The sequence below is a fragment of the Bos indicus genome, chromosome 19 (assembly GCF_029378745.1).
Source record: "Bos indicus isolate NIAB-ARS_2022 breed Sahiwal x Tharparkar chromosome 19, NIAB-ARS_B.indTharparkar_mat_pri_1.0, whole genome shotgun sequence".
Lineage (NCBI taxonomy): Eukaryota > Metazoa > Chordata > Mammalia > Artiodactyla > Bovidae > Bos > Bos indicus.
In genome coordinates, this window is record NC_091778.1 from 6,557,326 (window position 1) to 6,571,046 (window position 13,721).

A 13,721-nucleotide genomic window follows, 5' to 3' on the forward strand; every position below is an offset into this window, starting at 1 on the left:
AACTCTTTGTGACCCCATGGACTACAGCATGCCAGGCTTTCCTGGCCATCACCGACTCCCAGAACTTACTGAAACTCATGTCCAACGACTTGGTGATGCCATCCAACCATCTCATCCTCTGTCATCCCCTTCTCCTGCCTTCAATCTTGCCCAGCATAAGGGTCATTTCCAGTCAGTTCTTCACATTAGGTGGCCAAAGTATCGGAGTTTCAGCTTCAGCATCAGTCTTTCCACTGAATAGTCAGAATTTATTTCCTTTTGGATTGACTGGTTTGATCTCCTTTCAGTCCAAGGGACTCTCAAGTCTTCTCTAGCACCACAGTTTGAAAGCATTAATTCTTCAGCGCTCAGCATTCTTTCAGGTCCAACTCTCACATCCATACATGACTACTGGAAAAACCATAGATTTGACTAGACAGACAATTGTCAGCAAAGTAATGTCTCTGCTTTTTAATATGCTGTCTAGGTTGGTCATAGCTTTTCTTCCAAGGAGCAAACATCTTTTAATTTCATGGCTACAGTCACCATCTGCAGTGATCTTGGAGCCCAAGAAAATAAGTCTGTCACTGTTCCATTGTTTCCCCATCTATTTGCCACAAACTGATAGGACTGGATGCCATGATCTTAGTTTTCTGAATGTTGAGCTTTAAGCCAACTTTCTCACTCTCCTCTTTCACTTTCATCAAGAGGCCCTTTAGTGCCTCTTCACTTTCTGCCATAAGAGTAGTGTCATTTGCATATCTGAGGTTATTAATATTTCTCTCTGCAACCTTGATTCCAGCTTGTGCTTTATTCTGTCTAGCATTTTGCATAATGTACTCTGCATATAAGTTAAATAAGCAGGGTGACAATATACAGCCTTGACATACTCCTTTTCCTATTTGGAACCAGTCTATTGTTCCATGTCCAGTTGTAACTGTTGAATCTTGACCTGCATACAGATTTCTCAGGAGGCAGGTAAGGTGTTCTGGTAGTCCATCTCTTGAATTTTCCACAGTTTGTTGTGATTTACACAAAGGCTTTAGCGTAGTCAGTGAAGCAGATCAGATCAGATCAGTCGCTCAGTCATGTCCGACTCTTTGCGACCCCATGAATCACAACACGCCAGGCCTCCCTGTCCATCACCAACTCCCAGAGTTCACTCAGACTCATGTCCATTGAGTCAGTGATGCCATCCAGCCATCTCATCCTCTGTCGTCCCCTTCTCCTCCTGCCCCCAATCCCTCCCAGCATCAGAGTCTTTTCCAATGAGTCAACTCTTCGCATGAGGTGGCCAAAGTACTGGAGTTTCAGTTTTAGCATCATTCCTTCCAAAGAAATCCCAGGACTGATCTCCTTCAGAATGGACTGGTTGGATCTCCTTGCAGTCCAAGAGACTCTCAAAAGTCTTCTCCAACACCACAGTTCAAAAGCCATCAATTCTTCGGCGCTCAGCCTTCTTCACAGTCCAACTCTCACATCCATACATGACCACAGGAAAAACCATAGCCTTGACTAGACGGACCTTTGTTGGCAAAGTAATGTCTCTGCTTTTGAATATGCTATCTAGGTTGGTCATAACTTTCCTTCCAAGGAGTAAGCGTCTTTTAATTTCATGGCTGCAGTCACCATCTGTAGTAATTTTGGAGCCCAGAAAAATAAAGTCTGACACTGTTTCCACTGTTTCCCCATCTATTTCCCATGAAGCGGTGGGACCGGATGCCATGATCTTCGTTTTCTGAATGTTCAGCTTTAAGCCAACTTTTTCACTCTCCACTTTCACTTTCATCAAGAGGCTTTTGAGTTCCTCTTCACTTTCTGCCATAAGGGTGGTGTCATCTGCATATCTGAGGTTATTGATATTTCTCCCGGCAATCTTGATTCCAGCTTGTGTTTCTTCCAGTCCAGTGTTTCTCATGATGTACTCTGCATATTAGTTAAATAAGCAGGGTGACAATATACAGCCTTGTTGAACTCCTTTTCCTATTTGGAACCAGTCTGTTGTTCCATGTCCAGTTCTAACTGTTGCTTCCTGACCTGCGTACAAATTTCTCAAGAGGCAGATCAGGTGGCCTGGTATTCCCATCTCTTGAAGAATTTTCCACAGTTGATTGTGATCCACACAGTCAAAGGCTTTGGCATAGACAATAAAGCAGAAATAGATGTTTTTCTGGAACTCTCTTGCTTTTTCTGTGATCCAGCAGATGTTGGCAATTTAATCTCTGGTTCCTCTGCCTTTTCTAAAACCAGCTTGAACATCAGGAAGTTCACGGTTCACATATTGCTGAAGCCTGGCTTGGAGAATTTTGAGCATTACTTTACTAGGGTGTGAGATGAGTGCAATTGTGCGGTAGTCTGAGCATTCTTTGGCATTGCCTTTCTTTGGGATTGGAATGAAAACTGACCTTTTCCAGTCCTGTGGCCACTGCTGAGTTTTCCAAATCTGCTGGCATATTGAGCGCAGCACTTTCACAGCATCATCTTTCAGGATTTGAAATAGCTCAACTGGAATTCCATCACCTCCACTAGCTTTGTTCATAGTGATGCTTCCTAAGGCCCACTTGACTTCTCACTCCAGGATGTCTGGCTCTAGATGAGTGATCACACCATCGTGGTTATCTGGGTCGTGAAGATCTTTTTTGTGTAATTCTTCTGTGTATTCTTGCCACCTCTTCTTAATATCTTCTGCTTCTGTTAGGTCCATACCATTTCTGTCCTTTACTGAACCCATCTTTGCATGAAATGTTCCCCTGGTATCTGTAATTTTCTTGAAGAAATCTCTAGTCTTTCTCATTTTATTGTTTTCCTCTATTTCCTTGCACTGATCACTGAGGAAGGCTTTCTTATTTCTCCTTGCTATTCTTTGGAGCTCTGCATTCAGATGGATATATCTTCCCTTTTCTCCTTTGCCTTTCGCTTCTCTTCTTTTCTCAGCTATTTGTAAGGCCTCCTCAGACAACCATTTTGCCTTTTTGCGTTTCTTCTTCTTGGGATAGTTTTGATCACCGCCGCCTGTACAGTGTTATGAACCTCTGTCCATAGTTTTTCAGGCACTCTTGTCTATCAGGTTTAAGTCCCTTGAATCTATTTGTCACTCCCACTGTATAATCATAAGGGATTTGATTTAGCTCATACCGGAATGGTCTAGTCATTTTCCCTACTTTCTTCAATTTAAATCTGAATTTTGCAGTAATGAGTTCATGATCTGAGCTACAGTCAGCTCCAGGTCTTGTTTTTGCTGACTGTATAGAGCTTCTTATTTTTGCTGACTGTATGTAGTCTTCTCTGTAGACTATATAGAGCTTATTGAATGTATAGAGCTTTTGCCTTGCACTGGTCATAGCCAACATCCTCTTCCAACAACATGAGATGACTCTATACATAGACATCACCAGATGGCCAATACTGAAACCAGATTGATTATATTCTTTGCAGCTGAAGATGGAGAAGGTCTATACATAAAATGTGTATTTTAAAAGCCTTATTAGACACTTTGGAAATGTTATTCTGTAATATTTTAGGAAGTAGGAGATTCTTTCAGATCCACAATCTTATCTGATCTTCATAAGGGCCAGCCCTCGGGTGCACTTGGTCTAAGACCTGATGCTGCTCTGAGGTTGAGTTTGGGTAGGATGGGACACGGAAGTGGGTCTAGGATGGGTAGTGCTGCAGGGTACTCCAGGGCTAGAATGAGCATCGAAGGAGAAGAAACAAGCCAGCCTGTTCCGAAAGCTCTCTCTGCAGGACCAAGGAGCTGGTCAGATAGAGGTAGATTCAGGCAAGACATCCAGCTGAAGGCTGGGATTAGATACTAGTTCTAAGAAACACCCTCCCTCAGTAGGGGCCCATGCAGTGATGTTTGACCACCCCCTGAAAATGCACCGTGTCTTTGTACACCCTTCCTTACCTCTGCTTGTGTTCTTCCCTGAAATGCCTAGTTATTTGTTATGAAAATATGTTAGGTACCATAGATTCAAAGTTAGCAAACCCAGTTCCTGCCCTCACATGCAGTGAGAAGGACTAAGAATAAATAGTCACTTGTAATATAGTGTGAGCAATAAGGCCATTGGCACAGATGGGAGGAATCTTGAGGGGTATTTGATTCTTTAGAATTAGAGTTAGCTGGATAAACAAGGTGGGAAGGAGGAGTATTGTAGCAGAGAAGAAAGCGTGGAGGCAGGTAAAAAGCAAGGTGTTTCATACTGTGGAGCGTGTATTTAATCCAGAAAGCATTAGTTGGCACTGAATTTTTAGCAGGTGAGCAACAGTGTATGATTTGTCATTTAGAAAGATCTCTTGGCTAGAGTGGGGAATGAATTAAAAAACTAGAACAGAGGCAGAGAAACAAGCTGTTTCAGTGACCCTAGTCTATAGCTGGAAAAGAAGAAGGAAAAGACTCCAGAAATGTTACAGCGTGACAGTCACAGGACTTGCTGATGGGTGAGGAAGAGTGAGCAGTTGAAGGTGATCCATTCTCCTGCCTTGTTTTGTTATTGTTGTTTTTGTTTTACCAAAAATAAAGAAATGGGGTTTTTTGAACCTAGAAAACATATCTAAAGACTTTTAAAACTGGATCCTGAGTCCAGTGCCAACTGCTTCGTAATGCAGGGGACTGCAGCAGGGCGGAAGCAGTGTCAGCGGGATCACTGCTTGCACAGGTAGAAGGGCAGTCTCTCCAGTCGTGACTGTGCCTCCTCTTGTTCTTCCTCCCAAGCCACGTAACACAGACTACGTCCTGGGTGCACCCCGTGATGAGCGCGCTGAACCTGTCCTGCTCAGAGGAGGATGAAGAGGATGGTTCCCGAGAACCTCCCGACCAGAGGAACTCATGATTTCCTGTGGGAAGCTGCACTCCGTGGTCTTCCAGCAGCTCCATCTACGGAGATAACTCTGAGACACAACATCTAAACGAGGAGTAAAACACACACTAGTTAGTGAGGTTGTGAAATGGAGACTCTGGATTTAAGCTGTTTTTGTAAAACTTTTGGATATAACTGTATACATTTGCAAAATTGATTGCCACTATAGTAGTTCTTTAAGAATAATCTAGTCCTATTTTTTAATCATATGTAATTAGATTTCATAATATGTATAATTTTTCATATGTAATTAGATCTTTGTAATTTTACATTTAGTTCTTTATGGAATATCAGACAGTGGTTTTTATAATTAAGACTTTGAAAAATTATGTGAACATAGTGAAACACTTCATTTATTTGATAATTCACTAATCTTTTATATGCGTATCATAGGAAGGTGATTTAAGCAAGCTTTGGGGAGTTCTTATGGATCACATTTAGACAACTATCTCACAAGCCACTGGATACAGCTTATATCTTGAGGATGCTTTCTAATTTACAAAATGCTTTTCAGACCCTGTCTTATGTAAAGCATACAATGTGCCTGTGAGGCAGCTCCAGTGGGTATTTTATAATTAGGAAAATAGCGTTCAGAGAATCGAAGCCCCTCTCCTGGAGCCGAGGCTCACACCATTGTCTTCCAGTTCCACACCCAGGCCCCTTCGCCCGACACACAGGGCCGTGGGGCTCTGTTGATACAGCTGAGCTTCACCGCTGTGCACCCCGGGAGCCACAGAGACTCAGGGGACACGTCTGCATTTAAACATGGCTCCCAACCGGTCCACGCTTCTTTATAAGCCCTTCCCCCACACACTCAACTGGCAGAGGCAGGGCTTTGTGATGCTGTTACAAACAGCTTCTTTTCAACAGCTCACATTTTTCTAAAGTAAAGTGACTGGCTCCCATCAGGGATTTGCCCAGCTTGGGTTATGCTTGCTGGAAAGGGGGTTTGAGAGGGGCCAATGAACAGAGAATAGAAGGGCATCCAGAATCTGTGTTGAAAGAGACATCCATCGGCCTCCAGACTGATTATGCTTTTGATCTCATTTTCATTTTATTGTAAGGAGAGTTTCTGGAAGGAATGAGCCATTGACTTGCAGTGCTAAAGATTTTCTCTCCATTTAATGATTTAAAGCTGGAGCTGGGAAATGAGGATGGGGGAAGGAATGGAGTTGGGAGGAAGTCATTTTAAATGCTCTGGGCATTGAGTACCAACTGAATAATAAAAAGGGACTTATCCTTACTCAACGTTGTTAATATTGTTAGGTAATATACTTAGGAGGAAAGTCAGCAAGAATTATTAAACATCTTTTGGTGAAAAAGACTCATTTTGCAAATGAGTTCTTATGTAGAATCTCAATACTTGTAATGGATTTTTTTTTTAAATATTACTGTCTTACTTAAAAGATAGAGGCTTGGAGCTCAATTAAAACAGCAAACCTAAAACTCCTTAGGATATATACTGGCAGAATTATCGATTATAACCATTTTGTAAATGAGTAAACTGAGATCTTAAGAGTTCACACAGTAAGTCAAACTTAGAACTAGATCCTGAGTCTCCGAGTCTGCTACCCTTCATATGGTATGTTATATAGACCTATGCTCTAAATACATGTGTACATTATACTCACACATCCCTGAATATATGTAGGGTTTATAATTCTGTCTTGAATGATAACATAAGTCAAATCCAGGGTGATAGGTAGTCATTAGCCCTGAGAAAAGTTTCAGAAGGGCTGCAGAAGACCTGAGTTTCCCCTGACAGCTCTTTGAATATTGGGAAGCTGCAGGGAGACACGTTTTGAGAGAAGGCCCCGAGGGAGCTCTTTCCTTACGTCCCCTAGAGATGAGTGAGGTTCTCAAACACCCCAAGTTACTTTTATACGTTAGTATCTATAATCGTGAAAGTACACAGTATTTGTTGTTGCCAAATTAATGGTACAAAATGTCCCTCCCCTTCCTGGGAGTGTTTTTCTAATTAGTTTCTAGTGAGGAAAACACAGGAGACGCTCGAATCACTTGGCATCAAGCTTCTCAGGGCACATTTCACTGGCGGAGGCCTCATACATTGACTTTGCTGTTTGGTGGCACTTTCCTCACTGACTCCTAATTGAACACCTAATGGAAAAGGCCTATGAAAATTGTAATATCAGGGACTTCCCTGGCAGTCCAGTGGTTAAGACTCTGAGCTCCCACTGCAGAGGGCACAGGTTTGATCCCTGGTCAGGGAACTAAGATCCCACATGGCACACAGGACACAGCCAAAAAATAAATAATATCTAAAAATAAAATTGAATATTACTTATTGAGCTTATTGTGCCATATGTTTGTGATGGCAATTTGCATGTATTATTTCATTATCTTCTTAAAACAGCCCCATGAGGTAGAAATTATCTATGATCATCCCCATTTTGTAAAGAAGTTTACAGTTAGAGAGAATTGCTAGTCTTTGCATCAGGGTCCACACAGCACCCAAGAGTGGAAGCTGGGTCAGAAGGCAGGTTTCCCAGGGCTGTTCTGGTAAACCACTGCACCACTTAGAGCCATTGTATGTGACACTGGAGGGCAGAGCTGGGATCCATGGGTCAGTTTTACGAAGAAACAGATTCTAGCTCCGTTCGATAAGGAGCTTTCTGGTAGTTAGGATGCATCAGGACAGAATTCCCCAGGAGAAAATGGAAGCTATGTCCCAGGAAGAGTTCCATCAGTCTAACTCCTTATTATGAGACCATTGCCGAAGAGGCTCAGGGTTCTCTGCCTGGACCACCTGAGCACTGTCTGAGATCTCTTCCTCTGTATGCCTCTGTGACCTCTAAACCAACAGATAAATGCCCCAAGAGACGCTCAAAGAAACATATGGCAGGGACTCATTAAGAATCCTTATTCAACACAGGAAGAGCCCCGCAGTTAATTTGGAATGAGTCGACATTTATATAGTCCATCTTTCAAATTCTTCTCCTTTGACTGACTGACTCAGATTTTAGGATTAAAAAAGCTCAGTGTTCTTCTGTGCTTCCACCTCACTTTACTAAAGAGTGAGCTGGCTTATTGACCAAGCATCACCACCATGCCAAGCAGGGTGCTAGGCACTGGGGTGCAGTAGGGCAATGGCCAACCACTTCCTGGGGTCTACTTACTGCTGCTTAAAACGTGGAAAGCTTGTCGGGTAGTCAGAATTCAATAGCTTTTCTTTCATTTTGATTTTTAAAGTAATCTATTTCCATTTTTAAAAAATGAAGTAGTAGGGATTTGAATGAAGTTAAAAAAAAATCTCACTTTCTCCAGGGAGCCATCACTGATACTTCGATGGGTATTTTTACTGAAAGGAAGTTATACTGTTACGTATCTTTGAATTAATATATTGTAGTTATTTTCACAGTGATACACAGATTAATGTTATATTTCAAATGTCTCTATAAAATATCACTACCCAGATAACTCCTAATTTCTGTAGCCAACAATCTATTGATGAACTCTTAGGTTAATTTAAGTCATATTCTGATATTGTACTGATCTAGATAATATAATTGCTCTTAATTTTATCATTTCAAGACATTAGAGACATCAGAGTTTATTAAAAGGTCATATGTACTATAAAATACAATCTACTCTGTCCATGAACCACCCCCCCTCCTTTCCTCTGAGCCAGGTTAAAAATTTCCTTTATGCTCCATTTTAAAAAATTTTTTAATTTTATTGAAGTATAGTCGATTTTCCTTTATGATCCTTATTGTCCTTGTGTTTGACTTTATGCTAGTGTTTATCATGTTGTACAGGATTTATTTATTGTTCTCATTTGATAGTTTGTGAGTTCTTGGGAGGGGCTGTTTTTTATTCTCCCTGTCCTTAGAATTTATGCATGTGTTATGTCCTCCATGATTCTTTTTTTCTCCAGTTTTATTGAAATCTAATTGACATACAATACATATAAGTGTTTAAAAAAAGTCTTTTGTTACTAACAATGTCCCAGTGAACATTCTCACGTTCATTAAATCCTTTTCCTCATATATCTGTGCACTCTTGTGCCAGTATGTCTATAGCGAGAATACATCCTTAAAAGTAAATTGCAGACTTCCCTGGTGGTCCAGTGGTTAGGAATCTGCCAATGCAGGGGACGGGAGTTCAATCCCAGGTCCGAGAAGATTCCGCATGCCTCGGAGCCACTAAGCCTGCACACCGCCTTTATTGAGCCCATGCTCCCCAGCAAGAGAAACCACCGCAGTGAGAAGCCCCACACCGCAGCGAAGTGTGGCCCCCACTTGCTGCAACTAGAGAGACGGTGTGCAGCAACAGAGACCCAGCACAGCCAAAAATTAAAATGAATTAATTTTAAAAAGTAAATCACTACATCAAGGCCGTGATGTAGCAAATCAGCAATCACTTTAATTTTGATAAATATTCACAAATTTTCCTGTGTAAAAATAGGACTGCCAGCACTAATGTGTGAGAGCTTTTCTTCTATGTGTTATAGGACACTTTTTTTAGTCCAAAGATTGCCAATACCATTTCTGATTGTTTTTGTCCTTAGAAGAGTGATCTTCTTTCCATCATTGTTTAAGGACCAGAATTTCTCCATCATTGGGTTTTAGCTGCCCCTTGGCAGCAGAGGCTGACTCGCTTTATGTGGGGGGAGTCTAGCAGTGGCCAATTCACTGTGTGTCAAGCACATCATTACGGTCATCTTTTTACTTGCAAGTATTGGCCTTTCCTACTTTACATATAATGATGGTGAGGACCAACTTTTAAATGAGCTAACTTGGGTGAGAGGCCTTGGTAAAGTGCAAAGCACAATACAAACGCACTTTGAGCCCTGGTTTCCCTGTCTGTGAGGGGATAGTCATCCTCTGACAGTCCGGAAACCATTCAACTCAATAGCCACTTCCTGAGCACCTGCGAGACGCCAGACAAGACGCAAGGGCTTGAAGACCCCACACTGGATAGTTCTGATTCCCAAATCAAGAAGCTCATAGTCTGAAACCTTTTCCCTTTCCTTCCTTTTTTCTCAGAAACATTTTACTTTTCCTTAAAGGAGTAAGAACTTAGGGATCTGGTTAGTAAGAACCCCTGAAGAGAGGCCCTTTATCACTCTCTTAAATTTGAATGATTCCAAAATAATATTCCAAAATAATAACACCCCTTGACTAGAAATGAAAGGATCATACTGTATGAAGGGCCTCTCCAATAATAAATGCTAAGCAGCTGTAAAAATAAGGAGTCAAATGATACTTTTCATAAATTGTTTTCAAAATTAGAAAATATTATCCTTTTTCTGGGGTAAATGGACATTTTATTTTCTCTGCTAAGTAAAATACAACTCTTTCAAAAGTGAACACACTTGAATTTTACAATATACAGAACAAAAAGAACTAAACTAACACAAAAACAACTTACATAGCATGTAAATTTTGAGAGGATGAAAAGAACTTTGAACAGAATATACCCATGAAAATTAACTTTAGACATAAAATCCCAAGATGTTTTAACCACAGCTAACCACATATAATATCATTGGACCTACATGATGGTTATGTAAATATTAAATGCAATTCTGTATTTGCTTTCTTCATGTGACTTCTTACATTTAACTAATACTTCTTTTGTTAATTTTGTTTCAGTTTCACTCTCAGGGTACCGGGGTGGTCTGAGGGACAGTGCAGTCAGATTAATAGCTCTGAGCCCTCCTCATTCCTGCTCCCCCATCACCAAAATAGTCTCTGGCATTTTACCCTGTTCATTTCTTTTACATTAAGTATCAATTTGTAATGACGTATTTGTTGATTATCTTTCTTAATAAAGAGAATAAGAATGAGAGTGTGTTCCATGATGGCAGGCATTTATCCGCCTCATTCACCGTTGTAGGAGGGGTCCAGCGCCATGGAGGAGGAGCTAACACAGTGCCTGAGCACAGTAGGTGTTCAGTGCATCCTTGCAAATGGAATGTGTAATGAGCTGTCCGTAAGTAAGACTTATTTCCCACTTTAACTCTCATGCCATGGTATTCATTTATTCACGTTCACAGTTACTGGATGCTACAGATGCCAAACACTGCAAAGTCTCAGAATTCAACTCAAAACAGATGTAGTCTTAGCTCTTATGTGATTTATATTTTATGCAAACGACATTCAACTGAAGCTAACCAAGCTTTTTCCATTTATTTTCTTTATTCCCCTTAATTTATTCCATAGCTGAATTTCTAGGCCATTTTATGTCATTGCCTCGAGAAAGGTATGTGACATCAGAAAGCAGAGGAACGCTTGCTCTTCTGAGTTTCAAAAGTCTGACTCCTTAGGGAACTGGAAAGGATTCATGATTTAGAACAAAGATTTGAAAGCACATATGATGCAAAAGAGTAAGGCTTTCCTACTCCCACTCTAGGATATAATTCTCCTGGCTGTGGGAGAGGACAAATAACAAAACTGTTAGAGGGGCTCAGAGAAATGGGCTGGGCCCCAACTCCTGGACCACCTTCCTGGGAGCAGTAAAACCTGGTGATATGCGTTAGTGTTGAGCAGAGGAAACCCACTCCTCACTGTGCCCCAGATGGAAGTAATTGCAAGGTGTGTACAGGCAGATGGAGCCTTGGACAACATCAGTGAGCTTCCTCCAGCCCAGTGTGATTCATACTGAAAGATCAAATGGATTTCCATGAACCCCAAAGGATCACAAGAATAGGAAGACCCTCCCACGCCCCCACCAGACCTAAAAGAGGGTTTTTTTTTCCATTTCATCCAGTTAATGAGGATTTTTTTCCTTTGAAGCCTCTCAGTGAAACCCAATTTGGACAATGACATCACACCATCCAAACCCAGAGTGCCCTAGCACTTAGTAAGTCTCCCAGAGTTTAGCAATGACTAAAGAGGGAACTACAAGGTGACTGAGATTAATATTGGTTGAAATCACTTATACCCTGCTCATAATGTTCCCTTCCTCCAGAGGAAAACCTCTAGATAACCACAATGGTATGATGACTCACATAGAGCCAGACTCTGGAGTGTGAAGAAGTCAACTGGGCCTTAGGAAGCATCACTACAAACAAAGCTAATGGAAGTGATGGAATTCCAGCTGACCTCTTTCACATCTTAAAAGATGATGCTGTTAAAGTGCTGGACTCAGTTCAGTTCAGTTCAATCACTCAGTCGTGTCCAACTCTGCAACCCCATGGACTGTAGCATGCCAGGCCTCCCTGTCCATCACAAACTCCCCGAGCTTACTCAAACTCATTTCCATTGAGTTGGTGATGCCATCCAACCATCTCATCCTCTGTCATCCCCTTCTCCTCCCGCCCTCAATCTTTCCCAGCATCAGGGTCTTTTCCACTGAGTCAGTTCACATCAGGTGGCCAAAGTATTGGAGCTTCAGCTTCAACATCAGCTGCACACAATATGCAGCAAATCTGGAAAACAGCCATGGCCATAAGACTGGAAAAGGTCAGTTTTCATTCCAATCCCAAAGAAAGGCAATGTCAAAGAATATTCAAACTACCACAAAGTGCACTCATCTCATATGCTAGCAAAGTAATGCTCAACATACTCCAAGCCAGGCTTCAGAAGTACCTGAACTTCCAGTTGTTCAAGCTGGATTTAGAAAAGACAGAGGAACCAGAATTGCCAAATTCTGCTGGATCATAGAAAAAGCAGAAAAACATCTACTTCTGCTTCAAAACCTATGCTAAAACCTTTGACTGTGTGGATCACAACAAACTGTGGGAAATTATTCAAGAGATGGGAATACCAGACCATCTCACCTGCCTCCTGAAAAATCTGTATGCAGGTCAAGAAGCAACAGTTAGAACTGGAAATGGAACATCAGACTGGTTCCAAATTGGAAAAGGAGTACGTCAAGGCTGTATATTGTCACCCTGCTTATTTAACTTATATGCAGAGTACATCACGCAAAATGCCAGGCTGGATGAAGCACAAGCTGGAATCAAGATTGCCGGGAGAAATATCAATAACCTCAGATATCCGGATGACACCACCCTTATGGCAGAAAGTGAAGAGGAACTAAAGAGCCTCTAGATGAGAGTGAAAGAGGAGAGAAAAAAAAAAAAAAAATGCTGGCTTAAAACTCAGCATTCAAAAAATGAAGATCATGGCATCCAGTCCCATCACTTCATGGCAAATAGTTGGAAAAACAATGGAAACAGTGCCAGACTTTATTTTTTTGCACTCCAAGATCACTGCAGATGGTGACTGCAGCCATGAAATTAAAAGATGCTTGTTTCTCAGAAGAAAAGCTATGATCAACCTAGACAGCATAGTAAAAAGCAGAGACATTACTTTACCGACAAAGGTCCATCTAGTCAAAGCTATGGTTTTTCCTGTGGTCATGTATGGATGTGAGAGTTGGAGTATAAAGAAAGCTGAGCACCAAAGAATTGATGCTCTTGAACTGTGGTGTTGGAGAAGACTCTTGAGAGTCCCTTGGACTGCAAGGAGATCCAACCAGTCCATCCTAAAGGAAATAAGTCCTGAATATTCATTGGAAGGACTGATGCTGAAGCTGAAACTCCAATACTTTTGCCACCTGATGTGAAGATCTGGACTCATTGGAAAACACCCTGATGCTGGGAAAGATTGAAGGCAGGAGAAGGGGACGACAGAGGATGAGATGGTTGGATGGCATTACCTACTCAACGAACGTGAGTTTGATCAAGTTCCGGAAACGGTGAAGGACAGGGAAGCCTGGTGAGCTGCAGTCCATAGTGTTGCAAAGAGTCAAACACGACTGAGCAACTGAACAACAAGTGAGTAACGCAGCTGAGCTGGCCTGTCTGCCTCCTCACTCTCAGGTAAGAGCTGACTTGCTTGGTGACTTTCAGGTAAAGAAAAAGACGTGTACTGTTTCTGAACGTTTGTTAATATGTTCTCCTTTCTCTGATCC

The 13,721-nt window shown here is 41.6% G+C and overlaps 1 protein-coding gene across 5 annotated transcripts in view; it reads left to right on the top strand.

The window, feature by feature from the left end:
* Positions 1 to 13,721, top strand: part of STXBP4 (syntaxin binding protein 4) — a 253,383-nt gene that overhangs the window by 222,813 nt on the left and 16,849 nt on the right. For 4 of the 5 annotated variants that reach the window (XM_019981250.2, XM_070772477.1, XM_070772478.1 and 1 more), the window contains one exon: positions 4,694 to 10,647. The exons of the other annotated variant lie outside the window; for it this stretch is intronic. In XM_019981250.2, the coding sequence (XP_019836809.2) occupies positions 4,694 to 4,811 (118 nt within the window). In that variant the 3' untranslated portion in view covers positions 4,812 to 10,647. Of the gene's footprint in view, positions 1 to 4,693; positions 10,648 to 13,721 lie in introns of those variants that run through there. 5 annotated transcript variants of the gene reach the window in all.